The sequence below is a fragment of the Salmo trutta genome, chromosome 40, assembly GCF_901001165.1.
Source record: "Salmo trutta chromosome 40, fSalTru1.1, whole genome shotgun sequence".
NCBI classification, from domain to species: Eukaryota; Metazoa; Chordata; class Actinopteri; order Salmoniformes; family Salmonidae; genus Salmo; species Salmo trutta.
The window spans coordinates 16,641,896-16,665,535 of record NC_042996.1 but is presented as its reverse complement, the minus strand read 5'-3'; the positions used below and the strand labels follow the sequence as shown (position 1 = coordinate 16,665,535).

Genomic DNA, 23,640 nt, shown 5'->3' with positions numbered 1-23,640 from the left:
ACCATAAGTGTTCAATTGGGTTAAGATCTGGTGACACACACACACACACAACTCCCTATGCTCCTTTGAGTCCCTTCAGTTAAAGTCACCGAGATCTCTTCACGCCATGGTAGCCAAAATAATAACTGGGCATTTTTAAACGTGATGGGATGTTAATTGCTTAATTAACTCAGGAATCACACCTGTGTGGAAGCACCTGCTTTCTATTTACACTACTTTAACATTGTCATTTAACCAAACACTCTGAATCCATTTTTCATACTGGTCACCCGTGAGAATAGAACTCCCAACCCTGAAACTGCAAGAGCCACGTTCTCCCGACTGAGCCGCGTTCTCCCGACAGAGCCGCGTTCTCCCGACTGAGCCACACTTTATATCCCTCACTTACTCAACTGTTTTTATTTTGGCAGTTACCTTTGCAAACGCAACAATGCTTGGCCTTTCATTCCATCATGTTTGGCGCCATCTCCTGGCAACCTTGTGGTAGATCTGTGGTTAACAGGGAAATACTTCTGGCTCAGAGTCTTCAAAACAGACTGAATATTACCAGAAGGGAATATATTTTAAAAAAATTAAAAAGGACAGGGTAATAGACTTTAATCTCCTTTCAAAGCACTTGTGTACAGTATTCAAAAGTCTGCTTATTTCACAGTTAAACAAAAGACTACTTGACGTTAGAGCAATGTTTAGAAAAACAACTCCCTCTATGTACAGTCATTCACATTTGACAGTTCAAGCAAAGATATTACATTTGATTTTGAAATGTACATATACACATATGCTACAAATGCCAGAGAAGAGATAATGGAGTGCATTTATACAAGTTTTAAAGAAGCAGACCAGTATTGAGTCAAGCTGAAAGTGTTGTTGCTTTTTACAAGCTTTCTTTTTTCTTTTTTTTTACAGTGGTCTTGTGTTCATTTCAGAATGAAACTCAACAGGGAATCAGACTTGCGTTGCGGAGTGTTTATGATTCCTTTTTAACATTATAGCGAACGTGTAGGCGACAGTATATATCAGCACTATTTGTGGACCCTGGGTGGTTAAAAACATGGCAAGGTCTGCAGACAAGAGGACAACACAGACATGATTCTAAAGGACACAACCCTAACTTGAGTCAAGTGTAAATTAAACCTTTTCATAAATCCATGCACTTATGTCAGCAGAGAACATTCACAAAAGTTGAGTAACTTAGCGCACAACATCTCTCAAGTTAGGATCTGATCAACAACAACCAATTTCTGACTCGTCCTCCATTTCCCAGTGAAGGAACATAGACCTACCGTCATAGACCCAGAAAACAGAAATGTTGATTACTATTAAATAAAGCCACATCAAAAAAAAAAGTCATGCTCAAAACTAAAAAAAGTGAACACAGAGTTAAGACAGGCATATACCATAATGCCTGTCCGACTTCCCAGTTTGTGGTTTCTTCGCTACAGTAGATGGGGTTAACTTAACATGCAGAGGGCTGCACAGGTCAGGAGCAACAGTAGGATATGGGGAGAGGCATAGGTCTGCAGACTCGCAGCCGCTTCCTGAAAGGTGCCTTCAAATGTGGTTCTCACAGGTGCTTAGCACCCCATAGGACACCGGCTGCAAGTCTGCGGACTGATACCGTTGGCATGGAAGTGCTGAGTATGAATGGAAAATATAGTCTGTCTATATCCGAAATGGCACCATATTCCCTATACACTGCGCCCCATAGGACCTGGTCAAAAGTAGTGCACTATGTAGGGATTAGGGTGCTATTTCAGCAGCCTATCAAGGTGGTCTCTTCATTCAGGCGTCTGTACAGTGACCACACAGATCTGCCCTGACTAACGTTGAAGCTGTTTTAACACACTCCTAACATACTCTCCAAGACCTCCCAGTCAGAAAACAGTTCATCACTTAAATGGGTATAAAACTGCACTTTAAAAAGTAAATATTGTACATTATCAATATTATTTGTAAATGGAAAAATACAATGTGCAATTATGTACAAGCAAAAAAAAACAGCACTTTGGTATAGGTTGGTTTTTACCTATTAGATGAACTTTTTGTCATAAACAACTTCCAGAACCAAGCAGCACATACATTATAAACAGACAAAGACAAGTACTACACTGTTAGAATCTTTCAGACAAAGATACATGTCTTTCAAAGACACTCGCTACCAAAGCCATTGGTCCTCCAATCATAGGTCTTACCTCAGTTGTCTCACAGGCAGTTGCAGTAAACCTTGTCAGACAACTCACCCTGAATTTAATTGCGCTGCTCTATCAAATCGCTACATACATTCAGTCTGAAACTGCCATCCTAGAAGTCGCTTGTGTGACTTCAAAATGAGGGGCATTGTACAAAACAAATTAAATCAGCGATTGGATCGTCTAACAAAATCTAACCAGTACCGAAGTTGATAACGTCGTCCATGTCGGCCCGGATCTGGCCCAACCCATCGGTTTCTGGGAACAATCAGAACGGTCAGAGTGCGTTCACATTCTAGAAATCCTCAGGGAGGGAAGCAAATCCACACTCATCATGGAAAAGAAACTTCAGTTGGCCAGAGTGTTGTGGATGGGTAGCCAGGCAACAATAAACCAGGTGACGCCTATAATCCTCGACTTAAAATCACTTCAAATGGTGACGCCACTGAACATCAACTCTCCATTGAAAGTGCCTTTTAGTCCAGGACTAGGCTGAGTCTAGCCAAATGCAACTGCTCCATGAGGTTACATGATAAAACAAAAAGTGAAATCTAAATGACTTTATACAGTGAACACAACATAGTCATGACCAGGGCGCGGAGGGTTTCCGGACCACAAGGCCCCAGGCCCAGAGTTTCTCCTGGTCAGAGTTTTTCCAGGAAATGGTCAGGAAACACTCCTGGCCGTCATCAGGACGACATTTCCCTTTAATCAAACTACAGCCCAGTAAAGGTAGGGAAGCGGACGTCGTTTCAGTCAGCTGAACAGAATGTAAACAAGATGGATACGCTCCTGTTTGTTAACTAGGAGAAAGTACATAAGTGAATCTAACCATTCGACCAACAAATATACATTGGTGACTATACCAGATGCACCAACACATTTGTAACTTGCTACATTGCTACATAGCCTACCATTAAACCAACAGATATAATGGTGACTAAATAATCAATGGACCAGTGAGCCCAGACAAGAGATGTATATATCCAATAGGAATGGCTCGGAGTGAGCCCGCACACACTAATATTCCCAGTCAATCAGCAGCACAACACAGGAGACAAGTTCCAGAGTTGGTCCAGGTCTCCTCTGTTGTGAGCTACCCCTGTGGGCGGGCACAGACTGGGGGTGAGAGATGCTACTGGAATGTCACACTGAATTCATCATACTTTACATGGCACTGTTTTCATTTGGTTGTTCTTAACAAAAATAGACATGAGTTTTTTTTTTTTTTCTTTCTTCTTCTTGCATATTTATAGACATTTTGGAGGACTGGGTCTTAAAGACTAGTCTTTATGATGAAGTGCATGGTTCTAGGCTTCTATGGCGAGCTAGGTAGGGATCTGTCTGTAGCAGTGATGTTATGGATTTGGCCCTGTGGAGTGTCAATGGATGGTGAGTCATGGTTTCTAACAGCTAGGAGTTCTCAAAGGGTTCTATGAGTTCTCAAAGGGTTCTATGAGTTCTCAAAGGGTTCTATGAGTTCTCAAAGGGTTCTATGAGTTCTCAAAGGGTTCTATGAGTTCTCAAAGGGTTCTATGACTTCTAATATAGTTCTATGAGTTCCCATAGGGTTCTATGAGTCTCTAGTGAGTGCCGAATGAAATCCACAGGAAGCGTGGACTGGGCTCTCTCCGGGTCTTCTTTCCGACACCCCCTAGAGGGCACTCTACGGTGGACATGAGGACCAGATAGGGAGAAGGACTTTTATTCTGGAAAGTGCAGCGCTGCAACTTCTGGCTTCATCTTGAAGTACTGGCTGAAGCGAAGGACTGCGTATCTGAAAGGAGCGAGCCAGCGTACGTCAGCGTTAGTAACAAGATATCAAGTGTCAACGCGTCATAAGAAAACAAGATGCTGCGTAAGGGCATAACATCAGAAGGTCATAAGTAGTCATTCAGAGTGAAACAAAGTACTCAACAACTTACATTATTACAGAAACTATAAATATGCTATATCTGCTATGGCTGTAATGGCATGTCTCTGAGAGCTTGGGACTATCTGCATTATGGGTAAAATTTTGTTATTGACGAAGCCTTGTTCTGTTCAATGTTATCTACCTATATAGTACTCTAAATACCTGAATTCAAGTTGAAATGAATACAAGATAAAAAACTGCTGACACCATTCAAACCAATGAGGGTTCGGAACTCTAAAGCCAAGTATCTCAGAATCACATTTTTGCAGATAGAACCTTAAAAGTGCCAAGCTCTCGACTTGTCTCTGGATAAAAACGTACATTTCTGAAGCCACTTACCCCAGGAAGTCAAAATCAATGGTGGAGAACGCTGCCTGAATCAGAGCCCATAGGCCCCAGAAGAAATGAGATGCCTGGAGAAATGGGATAGTCAGGTTATTTAACGTGGGTCAGTGTTCATAGTCCTGAAAGGAATGGAAATCTTTAACCAACACCATTGTCACACCAAACACAACAAATCCCATAGTGACAACCAACAAAGGTGTTGCCTACTGCTGAAAGAGAGCGAAACCAAGGCTACCACTTCTATCTACAGTAAACATACGTGAGTGTAGTTACCAAAGGAGGATGTAAGGAGAGTCAAGTGGCGTTGGGATCGTCGCCCAGGAGGGTGTTACCACTGACGGTGCAAAATGAGAATTCTAGAATGTAGATTCAGGACAAAAGGAGGCTGCTATAGTCTCCCTACTTCAAAACCTTATACAGCAAGCTTCTGTTGCAGTTTGTTAAGCCTATGGATTTGCAGCCCTACCCCCTATGTATAGCTAATGTATGGATAATAACCCCAGGGACTCTATTGTCCATAACGAGGCTTAAGTCTTCTCATTCGTTTTCAAAACGTTTGCAAGGTCACTTCTCACTGTGTGACATTGTAGAAGTAAGTCGATCTAGCGTGGTCCCTCCTTTGATCTTTGAAAGCAGTGCAACGCTTCTATTGCTATTCAAACGCTTCAGAACTTTCTTCAGCTAAGCTGTAGAGTAAAGTACTGTGATAAATTACCATTATTGCACTTCTGTTGAACAGCAAACAGGCAGACGGTCAATTAGAAATATTTACAAAGCTCTCTCTCCTGCTTCGTTTGTGTCTCATTTGCAAGTTTACTACGCGTTTCTTTCAAAGTTCTCCTCTGCTTTTCAATTCCCAGGGTACATACAGTTGAAGTCATAAGTTTACATACACTTAGGTTGGAGTCATTAAACCTCGTTTTTCAACAACTCCACAAATTTCTTGTTAACAAACTATAGTTTTGGCAAGTCGGTTAGGACATCTACTTTGTGCATGACACAAGTAATTTTTCCAACAATTGTTTACAAACAGACCATTTCACTTATAATTCACTGTATCACAATTCCAGTGGGTCAGAAGATTAAGTTGACTGTGCATTTAAGTTGACTGTGCATTTAAACAGCTTGAAAAATTCCAGAAGATGTCATGCTTTAGATGCTTCTGATAGACTAACTGACATCATTTGAGTCAATTGAAGGAGCACCTGTGGATGCATTTCAAGGCCTACCTTCAAACTCAGTGCCTCTTTGCTTGACATCATGGGAAAATAAAACAAAATCAGCAAAGACCTCCGCAAGTCTGGTTCATCCTTGGGAGCAAATTCCAAACACCTGGGGGTGGGGGTGCTTTGCTGCAGGAGGGACTGGTGCACGTCACAAAATATATGGCATCATGAGGAAAGGAAATGATGTGGATATATTGAAGCAACATGCTTGCGAGCAAGGAGGCCTACAAACCTGACTCAGTTACACCAGCTCTGTCAGGAGGAATGGGCCAAAATTCACCCAACTTATTGTGGAAGGTTGTGGGAGGCTACCCGAAACGTTTGACCCAAGTTAAACAATTTAAAGACAATGCTACCAAATACTAATTGAGTGTATATAAACGTCTGACCCACTGGGAATGTGATGAAAGAAATAAAAACTGAAATAAATCACTCTACTATTATTCTGACATTTCACATTCTTAAAATAAAGTGGTGATCCAAACTGAACTAAGGCAGAGAATTTTTACTAGGATTAAATGTCAGGAATTGTGAAAAACAGAGTTTAAATGTATTTGGCTAAGGTGTAAACTTCAGACTTCAACTGTACCTTCTAGATGTGTCTACATGTTCAGGGAAACAGTCTCTGCTAGGTACAATGGGAGACAGTTCTACACAAGACTACACTGCCCTAACTATTGATTAAAGGCCCAAACCAATTAACCCTGAGCGATTCACCCTAACACACACATCCTTGTGCAATTGATTTGTGTTGGGTACATTGTGTCGCTTCTCTGAAAGAATTGAGCGGAGAAGAGCGGAGGGGATCACTGCTCGGCCCTTCGACCTGAGAACATCAAACAGACGGACATGACTGGCATTGAAGATCTCCTTGTGAAAAGCTTCAAAAGAGCCTTTCAACTTTACTGATTTCCCTGTGTCAAAGTCTCACTAAACAATCGGTCTAATACTTCATCTTGTAAACAAAACTCAAATAAAAATGTGACAAACGTACGAAGGTTCACCAACTTCGTCTTGGGCGTAAACCACAGATCAACCACACAAAAAAGGAGACGTGAACTCACCAGGGAGAAGCGGTTGACCTGTACGTAGAGCACCTCCACCTCTGTCTCAGTGACCTCTGACCCTTGACCTTTGTGTTCCTTATAGGCCTCCAGGTAGGAGTGCAGCCACTGCAGCTGCAAACTCCGCTCTGGGTAGTGGCTGTAGTCCACCTCATTCAGGCCTACACAGGACACACACGCCAGGTAAAAGGTCAAAACACACAAATGCTTAGTACAATGACCGAACACAAGCTAAACACGCTGACCATAATATAGTAATATGTCACTTAGCAGATGCTTTTATCCAAAGCAGGCATATATTTTCAGAGTGGTCCTGGGAATTTTTTTATTTAACTAGGCAAGCCAGTTAAGAACAAATTCTTATTTACAATGACATCCTACCGGGGAACAGTGGGTTAACTGCCTTGTTCATGGGGCAGAAATACAGAATAGAAGCCACTATCCTGGCATCGCCATGCTCTACCAAGCTACAGAGGACCACAACACGTACAGGCAGGACTTTATAAAATGACCAGTCGCACTTGGCAAAGTGACCCCACACACACACACTCTCTTACCTGCAAATTCATTGAAGTGGTTCCCAATGTCATAGGCTTGGTAATTGTACCCAGCGTATTCGTAGTCAATGAACTTGACATTTTCTGAAAGGAGCAGAGAGAGGAAGGTTTGTTTAGTACAGGACAGAGACCAGTCACATTATTAATGATAAAGCTGTGCATTATTAACCCATTATCATCCCTCTAGTCTAAGTGGTTCTGATGCCTCACTGACAACCTACTGTAAATACTTTTGGTCTCTGGGGTTGAGGAGTAAGAGTTTGCATTTTGAAGGGAAGAGAGAATGTTTCGAGATAACGAAGACAAGGAAGTTGATATAAATGCAGACACATAGAAAGTGGGCAGATAGACAGACATATAGGCCTAATTGATGCAGACATGCAGTTCACCTGGTCCCAAACAAGTAAATGTGCTTTAGCCGATTCCTCTGACTAGCGTGGTCATGACAGTGGTTGTCATGTTATATAACAGCCAGATGAGTGAGCTAAAAAATAAATAACATTGATGTAGGACCAGCTTCCACCCAGTTTGAATTTCAAAGTGTTCTGGAAAAAGTTGAGAACTGATTTTCAAAATAGATTTTATTGTTCTCCTTCTTGGTTTCACTTCCATTTTTTCTGCCATTATGTAGGGTGAACACAATCCCAATATAGGCTACAGGAGCCAGTCATGTGATTGGAAAATGGATTGGATTATCCAATTCCGTAGACAAATAGTCTGTTATCAACTTATTCCAGGAAATCTCCTGACTGGCTTCACAAACAAATTAGCTCACACAGAAGCTATTATACACAGAGGAATAATGTGTCATTTAAAAAAAAGTAAGGATGTCTATATCACTTTCCACGGCAAGTTTATATTGGGTTAGTTTGGTTCATATGCCGTTGTGGAACTTGCAGTGGAATTGATTGGGTAAAAGGTCATGCGTTGAGAAAGTGATTGTGGTGGAAAGATGGAAACAGAGGCGCCATGCAGAAGGAATGTGGTGTTGGGAGGTAAAGAGATGCAACACTGCCCTCTAGAAAAGAAACAGTACTGCATGAGGGGATGTCAACATACAAAGCCTTACCCCCAGATCTAACTAGAAAGAGCTGTTTTAACGCTCTCCCTGACAACAACAAAAAATACCCTTTCAAATGCTTTAGGGTCTTTGTCCTTTTAGCATTTGATTTACTATGAAGCACCCTAAATTCCAAATGATGTGTGTTTGTCAGTACAGTTCGACATACAGTGTGTGTATATGAGTGTTTTGGTGTGTGTTTGAGGTTGACTTAGTAAAGACACGTGAGATGGTTACCGGACGCCGGGCGGTCCTAGCAGGACACAACAGAACACCTCCAGTCAGTGGCTAGTAGCCCTGTACAGCAGACGAAAAGGTTTGGGCAAACTCACATCCATCACACACACACAGACACAGACACACACTCTCTCACATATTCACACACAACCAGTCACACAAACTGCAGAAACTGCCAACTCTCTCCTTCGGTCTCTCACACTTCTCTCCCTTTTCGCAACAGGCACCTTCAAAGCTAAACTTTGATTGGTCCACGTGGGACCCAATGGCACGACACCTCCCTGCACCTATGCAAATGAGATAATTGAGTGGCTTCCTGTTGTAAGCTAAGCACCACAGGTTTGAGTCTCAGGGACTTGGGAAAGAATTTGACTACTTCTCTCCCTTCATCACCTGACAGAGCAGAAAGATAAACAGAGCAACGAGGCCCTGGGAAAAGAAAGGGAGGACACTGTTACTCAGCTGAATGAGAAACAATCCTGCTCTCTTACTGGGTGAACTGAAACGACTCTTGTAAACATCTTAAATCAGTTTCCCTAACCTTTCACTTTCAGAGGGTAAACCGTTTGTGTTATTGTTGGAAGGAAGAGGCTTCCCTCTGCTCTCACAGACAGAGAGAGAGAGAGAGAGAGAGAGTACTAAACTGTCACTGAGAGACTGTGGTTGAAAGAGCTGTGTGCTCTGCCTACACTTTCACTGAAGTTAGTTATGTTTTCTGTGATTCTTTTTTGTTATTGCTGAAGCTTGGGGTTTCCCTCTCCTCCCTCTCATAACACAGTAAAGAGCTACCCTGTCACCATGTAAGCCAGGTGTGGTCTAGCACTGTGTTGGATAACAGTATGGTAAAGAGCTAGCACTGTGTTGGATAACAGTATGGTAAAGAGCTAGCACTGTGTTGGATAACAGTATGGTAAAGAGCTAGCACTGTGTTGGATAACAGTATGGTAAAGAGCTAGCACTGTGTTGGATAACAGTATGGTAAAGAGCTAGCACTGTGTTGGATAACAGTATGGTAAAGAGCTAGCACTGTGTTGGATAACAGTATGGTAAAGAGCTAGCACTGTGTTGGATAACAGTATGGTAAAGAGCCAGCACTGTGTTGGATAACAGTATGGTAAAGAGCCAGCACTGTGTTGGATAACAGTATGGTAAAGAGCTAGCACTGTGTTGGATAACAGTATGGTAAAGAGCTAGCACTGTGTTGGATAACAGTATGGTAAAGAGCTAGCACTGTGTTGGATAACAGTATGTTAAAGAGCTAGCACTGTGTTGGATAACAGTATGGTAAAGAGCTAGCACTGCAAGAGCCATCAGTCACTGAGTGAAAGTAAAAAGAGCTAATGGTGCACTGAGCTAGCTAACACAGAGCGGCCAGTCGCTGTCTGAGTGAAAGGAGTGAGGTAGCGCCTCCTGCTACTCTGAGCGGAGAGCTGTGGCGTAGAACAGTGGCGTGTTCTGAACTGGGTCTGTCTGTCTGTCAACCCTCCCTCTGGCTGGCCAGCCGCTCCCGCCTGTCACTCCTAGGAGAAAAGCTTGGCACAAGGAGCTGTGAGATCACCCCGCCCCTTGCTGAACCGATCAGCGAAGGGGTAAACAGCGCTCTCCCTCAATCCCATGTTTTCTCAGGTAAAAAAATCAGCTGAATCCCTCTCCCTCACCTTAGCCTCAGGTAAGAATGCTCTCCCTCACCTTAGCCTCAGGTAAGAATGCTCTCCCTCACCTTAGCCTCAGGTAAAAACACTCACCACTCCCTCTGCAACCAATGGCCACGTGGCAGGTCTGGTTTGAGAGACCATTTCTACTTGCATCTGCTTTGAACACGGGCGGCCGTTAGTACCAAAGGCATTCACAACACAAACAAAACAGCATTCCCAAAGGACCACAAATAAAAACATGTATTGATGAATGGGATACGGAGCTCCCTCCCTTCCCACCCTTTAGCTAGCATGACATGATGGGCAAAGCCTGTCGGCTCTGTGATGGTAATTGACTACACAAGATGCACTAAAGCCAGGGCCCTGTTCAGTTGAGAAAAACAGGAGAAAACACTTTGAAACAGAAACCAAAATAAGCCAATTTATCAAGTTTGGGTACTTCATACCTCCTCAGTTTCAGAATGTTCTCTCAAATGTTTTACCAACTGAGCACTATGGTCAGTCCTTCCTGTGGTTTGTGGCTTTTGACTGGGAGAATGTCGTGCAGAGCAGTAGTGCAGTGCCTCAAATCTATTTGAACTCCAGAACGAAACAAATTCAATTTCTCCTCAATGTGGAAAATCAGAATTTCAGTCGACTTCCTGAATGGACTGAATTTAAAAATGGAATTGACCCCAAACTCTGGTGCAGTATATGAAATCAAGCCTACCTGTGACTGGGTAGTGGTGGACAGTGCAATAGTAGCTAGGTGCAGTATGTTTGGGCACGCAGGGTGAGACTCACCTCCTTGCTGATTATAGATTATGTTCTTACACAGCAGGTCGTTGTGGCAGAGGACTACAGGAGAGCCCAGCACAGACAGACTCTGCTGCATCCACACCATCTCTTCCCTCAGTCGCCTTCGACTGGGCACCTCACTGTTTAACCTGGGGATGGAGAGAGGGTGGAGGTAGAAAGAGGGAGAGATTACACTTTACAGAAGTACACAGGGAAAGAAGTAGAGGTGTTGCGCAATCTCAGAGATACAGTATTATTGTTCCATATCGGACCAATAAAAGAGGGTTGGAATCTACTAGAAAACGGACATCAGTCAAGAGTAAACTCATTAATGCATGATCTCAGATCAATAAACTACAACTGCATAGAGGAGTCCTTTATAGGCTTGAAACTCCAAGCATAGAGCATAATCTCCAATCCACATGACTTTATTAAAACGGTCAACATACCAAAAAAAAAAAAAAAAAACAGTACAGTATTTTTTTTATTTAACTAGGCAACAGTACATATTGTTCATGAATAGTGGGTGTGGTTTGACAACATACTGAACAAAAAAAAAACAGTACAGTATTTTTTATTTAACTAGGCAACAGTACATATTGTTCTTGAATAGTGGGTGTGGTTTGAGTGACAGGGGGCTCGTCCTCTTCAGGTAAACACACCTGGTGAAACTGAGGAGCGGCAGACACTCACTGTGCAATCGCTCAGGCATGCCAGAGGTCACAGGACAAGCATCTCTCATATAACTCTAGTGTTCCATGATGGAAAGTTCCAGACTAGAGCCCCAGGGAGTTATTCCTCATCATTATGTAACCAGACATTACCTACAAAAACCTTCTGGCCCCATTAATGTCTTAAAGTAGGAAATAGGTGGATGAAAAATATTCAAGCATCAATAATACGTTTTATAACGTTAAAAGTTATTGAGAAACCTCCAACAGATTTCATGTGTCCCTACTAAGATATCGCAGTCCTCCTACCTAGACCTCGACTATGTCCCAATAGCTCAACTAGCATACTATTCAGTGTGCGTGGCATGAATACACCAACACAGGCCTTCATACTCCGTACCATGCACGTTTGGATATTGGGACCCAGTTCATTTCTTTATCTACACCACTCACCTCATGTTCATCTCTGGGTCTTGGAAGAACTTGGGCACCAGGGCGAAGTACTTGCCCATTGTGAGCCACAGGTCTGACTGGGGCACCCATCCGTTGTGAGCATGGATGGCATGGTACTTAGCCAGCTGCCTCGCGATGAGCCTGTAGGGTGGTGGAAGCGATGTGAGTTGGCGATAGGGAGTTGAGGAGGGACCAAATTCTAGAGGCCAAGACTGTAAAACTCTTACTTCATTATTGGCTTATACACTAGAGGCCATATTTGTAAAGAATCCCAGAATTGAATGAAAGTCAGGTCATCGGAGTAACCCAAGACTGTCAACTCACTAAGCTTAAGGTGAGTTTACACCTATGGGTGAGGCTATATTTGTCTACGTACATCGGTGTACCTGATATTGGACACATGTGAACTGAATGCATAGCCCTGGAGCGTTGGCGAAAGAACAGGTTACCTAAAGAATGGTTCTGTGAGCATAGATCCAGGATGAGCTTTCAATCACACTCCTGACCTGTAACTGTCTATGTCCCATGTTTCTACTGCTAGGAACGTTCCTCGAGGGAACAAGTCACATTAGCTTTCCTTACTGACTCACCCATATATTAGGCACAGACATACCCCACCTTACATTGCCAAAGACTATGGCATGTGGAAAGTGCTGGCATACTGTGGTTTCACCCGACTATGTTTTCAAAGGTGTGGTGTATGTAGAGCACTGCGTGTATAGTGTGGCAGTAGTTCTGCTAAGATTAGGGCCTGGTAGTTGTACTCGACGCGGTTGGCTAACTGTCGCTGTACCTGGACGTGGGCAGGCTGCGGATGTGTTCGGGTTCCAGTGCCTGGCCCTGTAGGAACTCATAGCAGAGGCCGTTGTTGAAGGTACAGTAGAGACGCGGGGCGCAGCGGTGTGCGTGGAGCGTCCGGAAACTCTTCACCTCGTTCTCCCGGTCCACAAACAGCTCCGTCTTGTTGCCGTAGATACGCACCAGGACCACATCCTGCATGACCCCGCCCACGTAGCAGCCCAGCAACTTATTGGTGATTCCATCTGTGAAGAACTGATAGAGGAAAAAGGGACGATTGGTAAACAAATTATTGCAATTGGGCATCAGCACATCCAATGCCTCAGTATAAAATAAATATATATAAACTCAACATAAAAAGAAACATCCTCTCACTGTGAACTGCATTTATTTTCAGCAAACTTAACATGTGTAAATGTTTGAATGAACATAACAAGATTCAACAACTGAGACATAAACTGAACAAGTTCCACAGTCATGTGTCTAACAGAAATTGAATGTGTCCCTGAACAAAGGGGGGTCAAAATCAAAAGTAACAGTCAGTATCTGGTGTGGCCACCAGCTGCATTAAGTACTGCAGTGCATCTCCTCCTCATGGACTGCACCAGATTTGCCAGTTCTTGTTGTGAGATGTTACACCACTCTTCCACCAAGGCACCTGCAAGTTCCCAGACATTTCTGGGGGGGATGGCCCTAGCCCTCACCCTCTGATCCAACAGGTCCCAGACGTGCTCAATGGGATTGAGATCTGGGCTCTTTGCTGGCCATGGCAGAACACTGACATTCCTGTCTTGCAGGAAATCACGCACAGAACGAGCAGTATGGCTGGTGGCATTGTCATGCTGGAGGGTCATGTCAGGATGAGCCTGCAGGAAGGGTACCACATGAGGGAGGAGGATGTCTTCCCTGTAACGCACAGCGTTGAGATTGCCTGCAATGACAACAAGCTCAGTCCAATGATGCTGTGACACACCGCCACAGACCATGACGGACCCTCCACCTCGATCCCGCTCCAGAGTACAGGCCTCTGTGTAACAATAAACGCAAATCCGACAATGGTCCAGAGACGGTGGGTTTGTGCCCATAGGTGATGTTGTTGCTGGTGATGTCTGGTGAGGGCCTCAGTCCAGATTCTCTAAGCCTATTGCGGACATTCTGAGCACTGATGGAGGGATTGTACGTTCCTGGTGTAACTCGGGCAGTTGTTGTTGCCATCCTGTACCTGTCCCGCAGGTGTGATGTTCAGATGTACCGATCCTGTGCAGGTGTTACACGTGGTCTGCCACTGCGGGGATGATCAGTTGTCTGTCCTGTCTCCCTGTAGCGCTGTCTTAGGTGTCTCACAGTACAGACATTGCAACTTATTGCCCTGGCCACATCTGCCGTCCTCATGCCTCCTTGCAGCATGCCTAAGGCACATTCACGCAGATGAGCAGGGACCCTGGGCATCTTTCTTTTAGTGTTTTTCAAAGTCAGTAGAAAGGCCTCTTTAGTGTCCTAAGTTTTCATAACTGTGACCTTAATTGCCTACCGTCTGTAAGCTGTTAGTGTCTTAACGACCGTTCCACAGGTGCATGTTAATTAATTGTTTCTGGCTCATTGAACAAGCATGGGAAACAGTGTTTAACCCCTTTACAATGAAGATATGTGAAGTTATTTGGATTTTCACAAATTATCTTTGAAAGACAGGGTCCTGAAAAAGGGATGTTTCTTTTCTTGCTGAGTTTTAGGACAATTCACTCAGTTATTTAGAGGCTTATGTCCAGTCATGCAGGTTTTCATAACAGGGATGGCTATAGGCCCCTATTATATAGCCGATTTACTACAGGTACAGTTGACTTCCTGTCAGGTAGGCAGCTTTCTTATCTTTCTATTAATACTACAGATGAGGACCTTTCTAAATACGAATATGCCAACAAGTGCGGTCCTCTGGACCTCTACCATCCACAAACAGTATGCTGCCACCTACTGTAGTATAATTTTCATCCTGGGACTGAATTCTATGGATCCTTTTATAGGGTGTCAATTGATTTCAGATCTGATGGAAAAACAAAAAAAGGACCCCAGAACACATTGATGGAAAAGAGGAATTGTCTGGGTGGTTGTCTGGGGGCAGGCATTCCACCCCTAATCGCATACACTATCAGGGATTGACCATGAGCGTAGAGGCACGTCCGGAATTTTATTTTGCAGGAGCAAGCAATGGCTGGCATGTGCTGAGTCCTTGCTTTGTGAATGCAAATAGGCAGTGCGGTTGTGTGTGTGTCTACCCTGCCCACAACACCCCCCCTAAAGCTGTGTTTACATAGAGAAACCACACCTCCATTCTGTGTTCATCAAGATGACCACTCCCCCGCCTTCAATTATGTTTTTATTTAGGAGGCGGAAACTGAAATTGTCCCAATTGTGCCACTCTTGTATGGTCACTGAGTCTTACCATGCCGCCCGCTTTTACGATCAGCATGCATAACAGGCTTGTTCTATTTGTTTACATAAGCTAGGTGGTGTAAACCTGTGTGGTGGGTTAGTGAAAGTTTGCCATGAACAAACCACATGACTAGTGAGTCATAAGGCGAGTTAATGGCAAAACCCATTTCCTGATGCAAATTGCCAACTAGGTAATGTTTCCATTCTCAGAAGTGTGTTCATCATTTAGACTAGCCCAACTTTAATCACGAAGAGCCCGGGAGAAACTCGGACTACCTTGTTACTCGGTTGGGAATTGCCAAGGACCTCACAATACGATATTATCATATCTTCAAGATAAAATAATAAATAAGACTAGAAGACTGACAATCCTCAAAAATGTATTAGTCTTAGCACAAGTCGTCAGGGAAGTCCCAGAGAACCCCTCCCTTCTGACCACAGCTCTCCCCAAAACAGTACAGTGCACAAAACAGACCAGGCAAAAATTCAGACTTTTAAACCTCCCGTGGTCCCTTTGCCAAGTACCTCAACTCCTCCACAGAGCTGAGCTCAGACTAGAGGTTTTTATTTTTATTTTAATGAACGTCTGACTCCTTCGAGTCGCTATGTGGAGACACTTAAAAAATGTAAACTCTTAAACCCTTACCGAGTACCTGTTTGTCCTCTGTTGTTGCGTACCTGTTTGCTGAAATCCATACTTTTTAATAAAATGTTAATCAAATAAAACCACAGACCATTTCCTTGTTGAGATTCAATTGGCACATGTGCATTTGCTGTTGTGGCAATGAATGCAAATGCAGTGTTCCTTAAGTGTGACACTTAAAGGGACATTTCTTAACTGTTCAACTTCATCTCCAGCACGACCCCAACATCCACATACAGTGCATTCAGAAAGTATTCAGACCTTGACTTTTTCCACATTTTGTTACATTATAGCCTTATTCTAAAATTGATTAAATTGTCCCCCCCCCCCCTTAATCTACACACAATACCCCATAATAACAAAACAAAAACATGCTTATAGAATTTTTTGCAAATGTATTATAGTTGTAAAAAATAAAAAATATCACATAAGACCCTTTACTCAGTACTTTGTTGAAGCTGCTTTGGTAGCGATTACATCCTCAAGTCTTCTTGAGTATTGTGTAGTTCTCATGTGCATTTCCGGAGCAAGCATGGGGTTTCTCCATGCTTGCTCCGGAAATGCACATGAGAACTACTCGCATTTCTCCCGAACAATATGGGAGAAATCGGACTCTAGAGCTTACATGTCAGGACTGTTCTCTTGGTACTTCACCATGTTTCTGGACTTCACACATCTCCTGAAATATGTGGCGTTAAAGACTCTGGTGACTATGGATTCTCTTTCAAGTGCTGTCTAACTCCAAATGTTGTAACCCTCGATCTAGACTTGCCATTATCTTGCTGCTTCTTTTGTCTGGAAATGTCCAGTCTAATCCAGGTCCTGACATTCTTACCCCTGGCCGAATTAAGTAGTCAGAGTGGCCTGAAGTTTTTGCATACGAATGTAAGAAGCCTTCTGCCGAAGCTTGATTTTGTGTAATAAATGGATAAAAACTGCCGACCCGGATGTATTTAGGCTTTCTGAAACCTGGCTTAAAAAAATCTATTACAGACAAAAATATTGGCATAAATGGTTACAATGTTTTTCGTACAGATGGTAAATCTAAGGGTGGTGGTGTTGCTGTATATGTAAAAGACAAGTTCTCTGTGGTCATTCTGACTTCTGTTACTAAACCTAAGCAATTTGAATATCTGTCTTTGAACCTAAACCTTGGCTCATCTTGAAATATTGTTGTATCTTGCCGTTATAGACCTCCATCTGCTACTGCTGGCTCTCTGGATTGTATTTTCAGATTGTTATCACAGACTGTAAATTCTGAGTTTGTCCTGATGGGTGATCTGAATCAGGACTGGCTAACATCTAGCTCTGACCAACTTAAAATTCTGTGCAATACCTACAATCTTACTCAGATTGTCAACAGTGTAACTAGGTTGAATATAAAATATCCTCTTTGATTGATTTGATCTTGACCAATACTCCTCATCGTTTTAATGCTTCTGGTATTTTTGCAAATTACATAAGTGATCACTGTGCTATTGCCTGTGTGAGAGATGGTAAAATTCCTAAGCATTCTCCACGTGTCACTACGAAAAGAAACTGGAAGCGGTTTGATATTCAAGGTATTTTTTACATGATGTATCTAGCATTGAATGGAATAGAATGGAATTAATCCCTGACGTTGAACTAGCCTTTTCTTACTTCCACAACGTATTCCAGGATGTATGCAATAAGCATGCCCCTTTTAAAAAAAAAAATCAGGATTAAGGGCAGAGAGAACCCTTGGTTTACTAAGGAACTTACAAAAATCATAAGGGAACGAAATGCTATGTGGGCTAAAGCAAGAGGGACTGGTTTGGCAGATGATTGGATGGCTTTTAAACGTCTTCGAAATATGGGTGTGGCTATGATCCGTAAATTGAAAGCAGACCACTACCTGAAATCTACTTCACAAAATGTAAATAATCCATCCAACTTTTGGCAAGTAGTGAAAGGTTTGGAGTGCAAAAAAGATACCCAGCTTCCTAAACAATTGTTGGTCGACACTCAGATTGTAACTGAGAGAACCTCCATTCTGAAAGCCTTGAACCAGCATTTTTTAGATGCAGGCAGTTTATTTGAAAAGGTCAAAGGTATAATTGAGCCCCGTATAAATTTACCTGACACCCCTGTGCACTCCTTCACCAGGTTTTCCTTTTCATCCTTCTCTGTTTCAGAAGTGTGTAAAGCCCTGAAAGAAATTGATTAAAAAAAAATCCCCTGGCCCTGATGAACTAGACCCCCGCCTCCTACACCTAGCCGCTGACATCATTGCTCCCCCCTTAACATGTATTTTTAACCTTACGCTTGATGTTAAGGAAATCCCCAAGTTATGGAAATCTGCTTTTGTACTGCCTCTCCTGAAAGGTGGAGATCCCTCGCTACTTGACAACTATCGACCCATGTCAAATTTATCTGTACTATCAAAAGGTACTAGAGTCCTTAGTTAGTCGGCAGCTAAAGACCTACTTCCAAGAAAACAATATCTTAAATGGAATGCAATCAGGTTTTAGGTCTGGCCACAGCACTGTTTCAGCAACATTGAAGGTTTTAAATGACATCCACTGTGCTCTTGATAAGAAGTTACATTGTGTGTCTGTTTTTATTGATTTGTCCAAGGCTTTTGACACCATGGACCATGCTGTGTTAGTGCAAAGGTTAAAATGCTGTGAAATTACTGGCCATGCTCTAGATAGGTAATTTATAAACCAATCAAATTGTACACAATATGTAATGGCGGATGGTTGCAAATCTGAGTCCATAGAGGTGTGCTCAGGTGTTCCGCAAGGTTATATTTTGGGCCCACTGTTGTTCATTTTGTATATCAACAACATTGGGGATCTTATTGAAACAGCGGATGTTCAATTTTATGCAGATGATACTGTTCTTTATTCAAGTGGTAGTAGTTTATCTTTAGCTTTTGAAAATGCCCAAAGAGCATTTAACATCATACAAGAGAATCTGTATGATTTAAAGCTGATTCTAAATTCAGGTAAAACAAAATGCATGGTATTTTCAAATGCCAGGCATGTTACAAATCATGTCATTGCTACATTGGCTGGACATACTATAGAGCAAGTTAAAGTGTACAAATATTTGGGTGTGTGGGTTGATGACAAGCTGAGCTTCACTGTGCATGTAGAGAACTTGATAAGAAAGCTCAAGCTGAGAATAGGATTTTATTACCGGCATAAGGCTTGTTTTTCTTTTGAGGCCAGGAAGGAGCTGGTCGATGTACATAACTGTCAGTTTTAGTTATATATATATACACACAGGCCTCAGCCACTACCCTGAGAGCACTTGATTCAGTGTATCATGCAGCCCTCAGGTTCATTACAAATCAGAAACGTCTAACACATCATTGTGATCTCTACAGCGCTGTTGGCTGGTCGTCATTGACCTTGCGTAGGCTTAAACACTGGTATACACTGATTTATAAGGCCATATCTGTTCTTTTTTAGTTAGGTCAGTAAATAAGTATCAATTACGGTCCCATTCTGATTTGCTTCTAACAGTACCAAAAATTAGAACAGGCCATGGTAGAAATAGTTTTAGTTACTCAGCACCGTGGTCCTGGAATTCTCTCCTGAACATTTTAAAATGTGATGATCTAGTTTCGTTGGCGGAGTTCAAACACTTGATTGACGTATATATTATAGAAGTGTAATTGTTTTTAGGCCAGCTGTTTTTAGTCAAGATGTTTGTGTTTTTAAATGTAATATGTTTTTGTTGTACTGTATGTGTGTTTATAGTTTTGTTTAATGTTGTGTGGGTGTATGTAATTTGGTTTGTCTGAAACGTTGTTCCCCTTGCTGCTATTGGACCAGGTCTCTCTTAGAAAAGAGATATTTATCTCAATGAGAATAAACCTGTATAAATAAGGGTAAAATAACATTTCAAAACATGATGTTACAAGCTTGGCACACCTGTATTTGGGGAGTTTCTCCCATTCTTCTCTGCAGATCCTCTCAAGCTCTGTCATGCTGGATGGGGAGTGCAGCTGCACAGTTATTTTCAGGTCTCTCAAGAGATGTTCGATCCGGTTCAAATCCAAGCTCTGAATGGGCCACTCAAGAACATTGAGACTTTTCCTGACGCCACTCGAGTTGTCTTGGCTGTGTGCTTAGGGTCGTTATCCTGTTGGGAGGTGAGCCTTTACCCCAGACTGAGGCCCTGAACGCTCTGGAACAGGTTTTCGGCAAGGATCTCTGTACTTTGCTCTGTTCATCTTTCCCACAATCCTGACGAGCCTCCCAGTCCCTGCCGCTGAGAAACATCTCCACAGCATGATGCTGCCACCACCATGCTTCACCGTAGAGATGGTGCCAGGTTTCCTCCAGACGTGACGCTTGGCATTCAGGCCAAAGAGTTCAATCTTGGTTTCATCAGACCAGACAATTTTGTTTATCATGGTCAGAGTCCTTTAGCAGGCTGTCATGTGCCTTTTACTGAGGAGTGGCTTGAGTCTGGCCACTCTACCACAAAGGCCTGATTGGTGGAGTGCTGCAGAGATGGCTGTCCTTCTGGAAGGTTCTCCATTCGCCACAGAGGAACTCTAGAGCTCTGTCAGAGTGATCATCGGGTTCTTGGTCACCTCCCTGACCAAGGTCCTTCTCCCCCAATTGCTCAGTTTGGCCAGGCAGCCAGCTCTAGAAAGAGTCTTGGTGGTTCCAAACCTCTTCCATTTAAGAATGATGGAGGCCACTGTGTTCTTGGGGACCTTCAATGTTGTAATGTTTTGGTACCTTTCCCCCCAGATCTGTGCCTCGACACAATCCTGTCTCGGAGTTCTACGGACAATTCCTTCAATCCCATGGATTGGTTTTTGCTCTGACATGCACTGTCAACAGTGGGGATCTTATACATACAGGCGTGTGCCTTTCCAAATCATGTCCAATCAATTGAATTTACCACAGGTGGACTCCAATCAAGTTGTAGAAACATCTCAAGACTGATCAATGGAAACAGGATGTACCTGAGCTTAATTGAGTCTCATAGCAAAGGGTTGAATTTTTATATATATATATATATATATATATATAAAAACCTGTTTTCGCTTTGTCATAATGGGGTATTGATGAGGGCAAAAAAAATATTTTATACATTTTGGAATAAGGCTGTACCATAAGAAAATGTGGAAAAGGGGAAGGGTTCTGAATACTTCCCGAATGCATTGTATGTGAAAATTGTGCATTTCTACATTTTGTAGTAAAAAAATATAGTAAAATAAGAGTATCCAATTAGTAGACAATGCCTACTCATAATTGGTTCAAATCATATTTTCACAGATGTTGATGGGGTGGTGTTGAATATGAAGTGAATTTGTTTTTTTGACATTTTCCTTTAAAGGTGCACTATGCATTAATCGCTCCACCTTTTCCTGGTTGCTAAAATGTTAATAGTTCACTTAATGTGACAAAACAAGCACGTATAGTGTAGAGTCATTGTACCATCTAAACCGCTGTGAAATATATTTTCCATAACCCCCCAAAAATGATTTTCATCCGTTTGAAGCTGGTGTACAAAACAAAGTAAAATAATCAAAAACCAAACTTAAGAACGGGAAGCATAGAAAAAGTGCACATAGAACACTACCACTTTCAATGAGAATGACAGATCTATAAAACTCACATTTCTAGTCAGGTTGCCCAAAAAGTGACACAGTCATTTTAAGTTGTAATTACATTATTGGTTTAAGTCATTACACTATTGATAAAAAAACATTTGCCCACTTTATAATGTAATAATTAATGCATAATGTAATAATGAGCCAAAACTATTACTTTGTGTTCAGCATATTTATTAAATTATCAGCATGTATTACCTTATAAATGCAAACGTTATAAAATTAGTAGGAGCCCATTACATTATTGGCAGTTATTAAATTATCAGTTGCTACAGGGTTTAAGAATTTTCAATTTTAAAGTATCAAAGCATATACTCAAGAGTCGGAGGTTAATTTAAAAAGAAAACTCGTCTGCTTACCTCATTCATAGATGCGAACTACTTTAGTGCCCATTGATGATAGGTGAAGTTTTACTGCAATATGCATCTTTTTGGGCGACCCCATAAAATGTACACAGAAATGTGCGTTATAGTTGTCAGTCTTATTGAATGCAAGTCTAAGACGCGGTAGATCTGTTCTATGTGCGCTATTTCTATGCTTCCCGTTTTTCCCTTTTGTACACCAGCTTCAAACAGCTGAAAATACAATATTTTTGGTTATGGAAAACAGATTTCACAGCGGTTTTAGGTGGTACAATGACTAAAACGATACGTGCTTGTTTTGTCAACAACCAGGAAATGGTTGAGCGATTTCTGCATAGTACACCTCCACGAGTCCCAACTCTTGATCTAGTCTAAACAATAACACGCACTGTTACTGCGGTACTGTTTTGGAACGTATCGTTACTATCAGATACATTACTACACACATTTATAGGGTTAGTCTTCCCACACGGCTATATCTCCACGTTACAGCGCTTGTTTACGGAAGACGTCGCCACCTGTGCTAATTAGACATCTAGCGGGTACGCTAACAGGAGAGGAAGTGTAGTTGGTCCACTGGAGGCAAGCGTTGACTGGATTTGTGGAAAACTGTTACAGTAAGTAGCTCTCTTTTTTTTTAAAGTGTATTTATCTCTGACATTAAAGACAAGGGGTATACCCGAATGATTCGAAAACCTTTTCGAAAGCGATGGTTATTGACGTTTTTAAAAACGTTAAAACACAGCGTCGGAATTGTAGTTTACACGGGCGCCAAATGTGGGCGAATGTAATGTGGCTGAAGGGTTTTCAAGAGCTAGTCTGCGCTCAGCTCCTTGTTGGAGTTGAGGTAACGTTACTTGGCAACCAGTCCCACTACTCGTAATCATAGATTCCTGGAAGTTGTATCTAGTCTTGCAATCGTAGAATGGCACTTAATATTACAACGACATAAGAAAATTGGCACCAGATCATATGCATAGCTGGCCAGTTGTGTTTTGTGCATGATGACGCCTATAATATCCTTGAATTTGATATATGCTTTGTTGCAATCTCTTGATGTGATACAGAACGGACAGTGAGTTGCTTATCTTACTAGATCAGGCAAACTACGTCAAGCAAAGGGCCTGTGAATTCTACTGCCTCGATACATTCGTCAATCGGCTGGCTTGTATGCTACACTGTTGCTAGCTAGCAAGTTGACGCAGCTTCTATTTAAAAAGGCGCAACACCTCCAGTTTCACAATTATGTAATAGCTGCCTGGTAAGCAGTATGCGACAGATGACGACTGTCTAGTCTCCTACCGTCATCGTAGAAACATATTAGAAATGGAATACGTCGAATGTGACAAGTTTAATACCTTCATTTTGACCTCGGATGGTTTCCAGAACGGTCTCAGTTCCTTGATTAGTCTCAATGCACCAGATCTGTAATCGTTCTCGTCTAATGTGACATCTATTTTGGGTACAGCGGGCGCCTCGTCGGGTACGTGAATGTAGTTGGCCATAATGAAAGGTTCCGTCTAAATTGACAAGTAGTTCACTGTAGGCGGCTGCAAATGCGTTTGTATGAACTCTTGCTTGGCTGCGGAGGTTAAAAATCTACTCGCTTCTAGTGCGGCAACTCCTCTCAGAAAATCCCACCCATAAAAATGACCG

At 42.3% G+C, this 23,640-nt stretch overlaps 1 protein-coding gene across 1 annotated transcript; it reads right to left on the bottom strand.

Moving 5' to 3' along the window:
- Nucleotides 1-580: 580 nt before the first annotated feature.
- LOC115180208 (ethanolamine kinase 1) lies at nt 581-23,640 on the bottom strand. Its single transcript, XM_029742108.1, has 8 exons — nt 23,343-23,640; nt 12,943-13,202; nt 12,150-12,290; nt 11,032-11,174; nt 7,297-7,380; nt 6,740-6,900; nt 4,444-4,517; nt 581-3,966 (listed from the first exon to the last, which is right to left on the bottom strand). The coding sequence occupies exons 1-8, from the start codon at nt 23,487-23,489 to the stop codon at nt 3,894-3,896; spliced, it is 1,083 nt and encodes a 360-aa protein (XP_029597968.1). The 5' UTR covers nt 23,490-23,640; the 3' UTR covers nt 581-3,893.

Excerpts from the sequence above, each read along its gene's own strand:
- LOC115180208 (XM_029742108.1), bottom strand. The coding sequence starts at position 23,489 with ATGGCCAACTACATTCACGTACCCGACGAGGCGCCCGCTGTACCCAAA. Across the intron at positions 11,175-12,149 it reads GACCCAGAGATGAACATGAG|GTTAAACAGTGAGGTGCCCA; the intron begins GTGAGTGGTGTA and ends CTCCATCCCCAG. Across the intron at positions 7,381-11,031 it reads AATCTATAATCAGCAAGGAG|AAAATGTCAAGTTCATTGAC; the intron begins GTGAGTCTCACC and ends TGCTCCTTTCAG.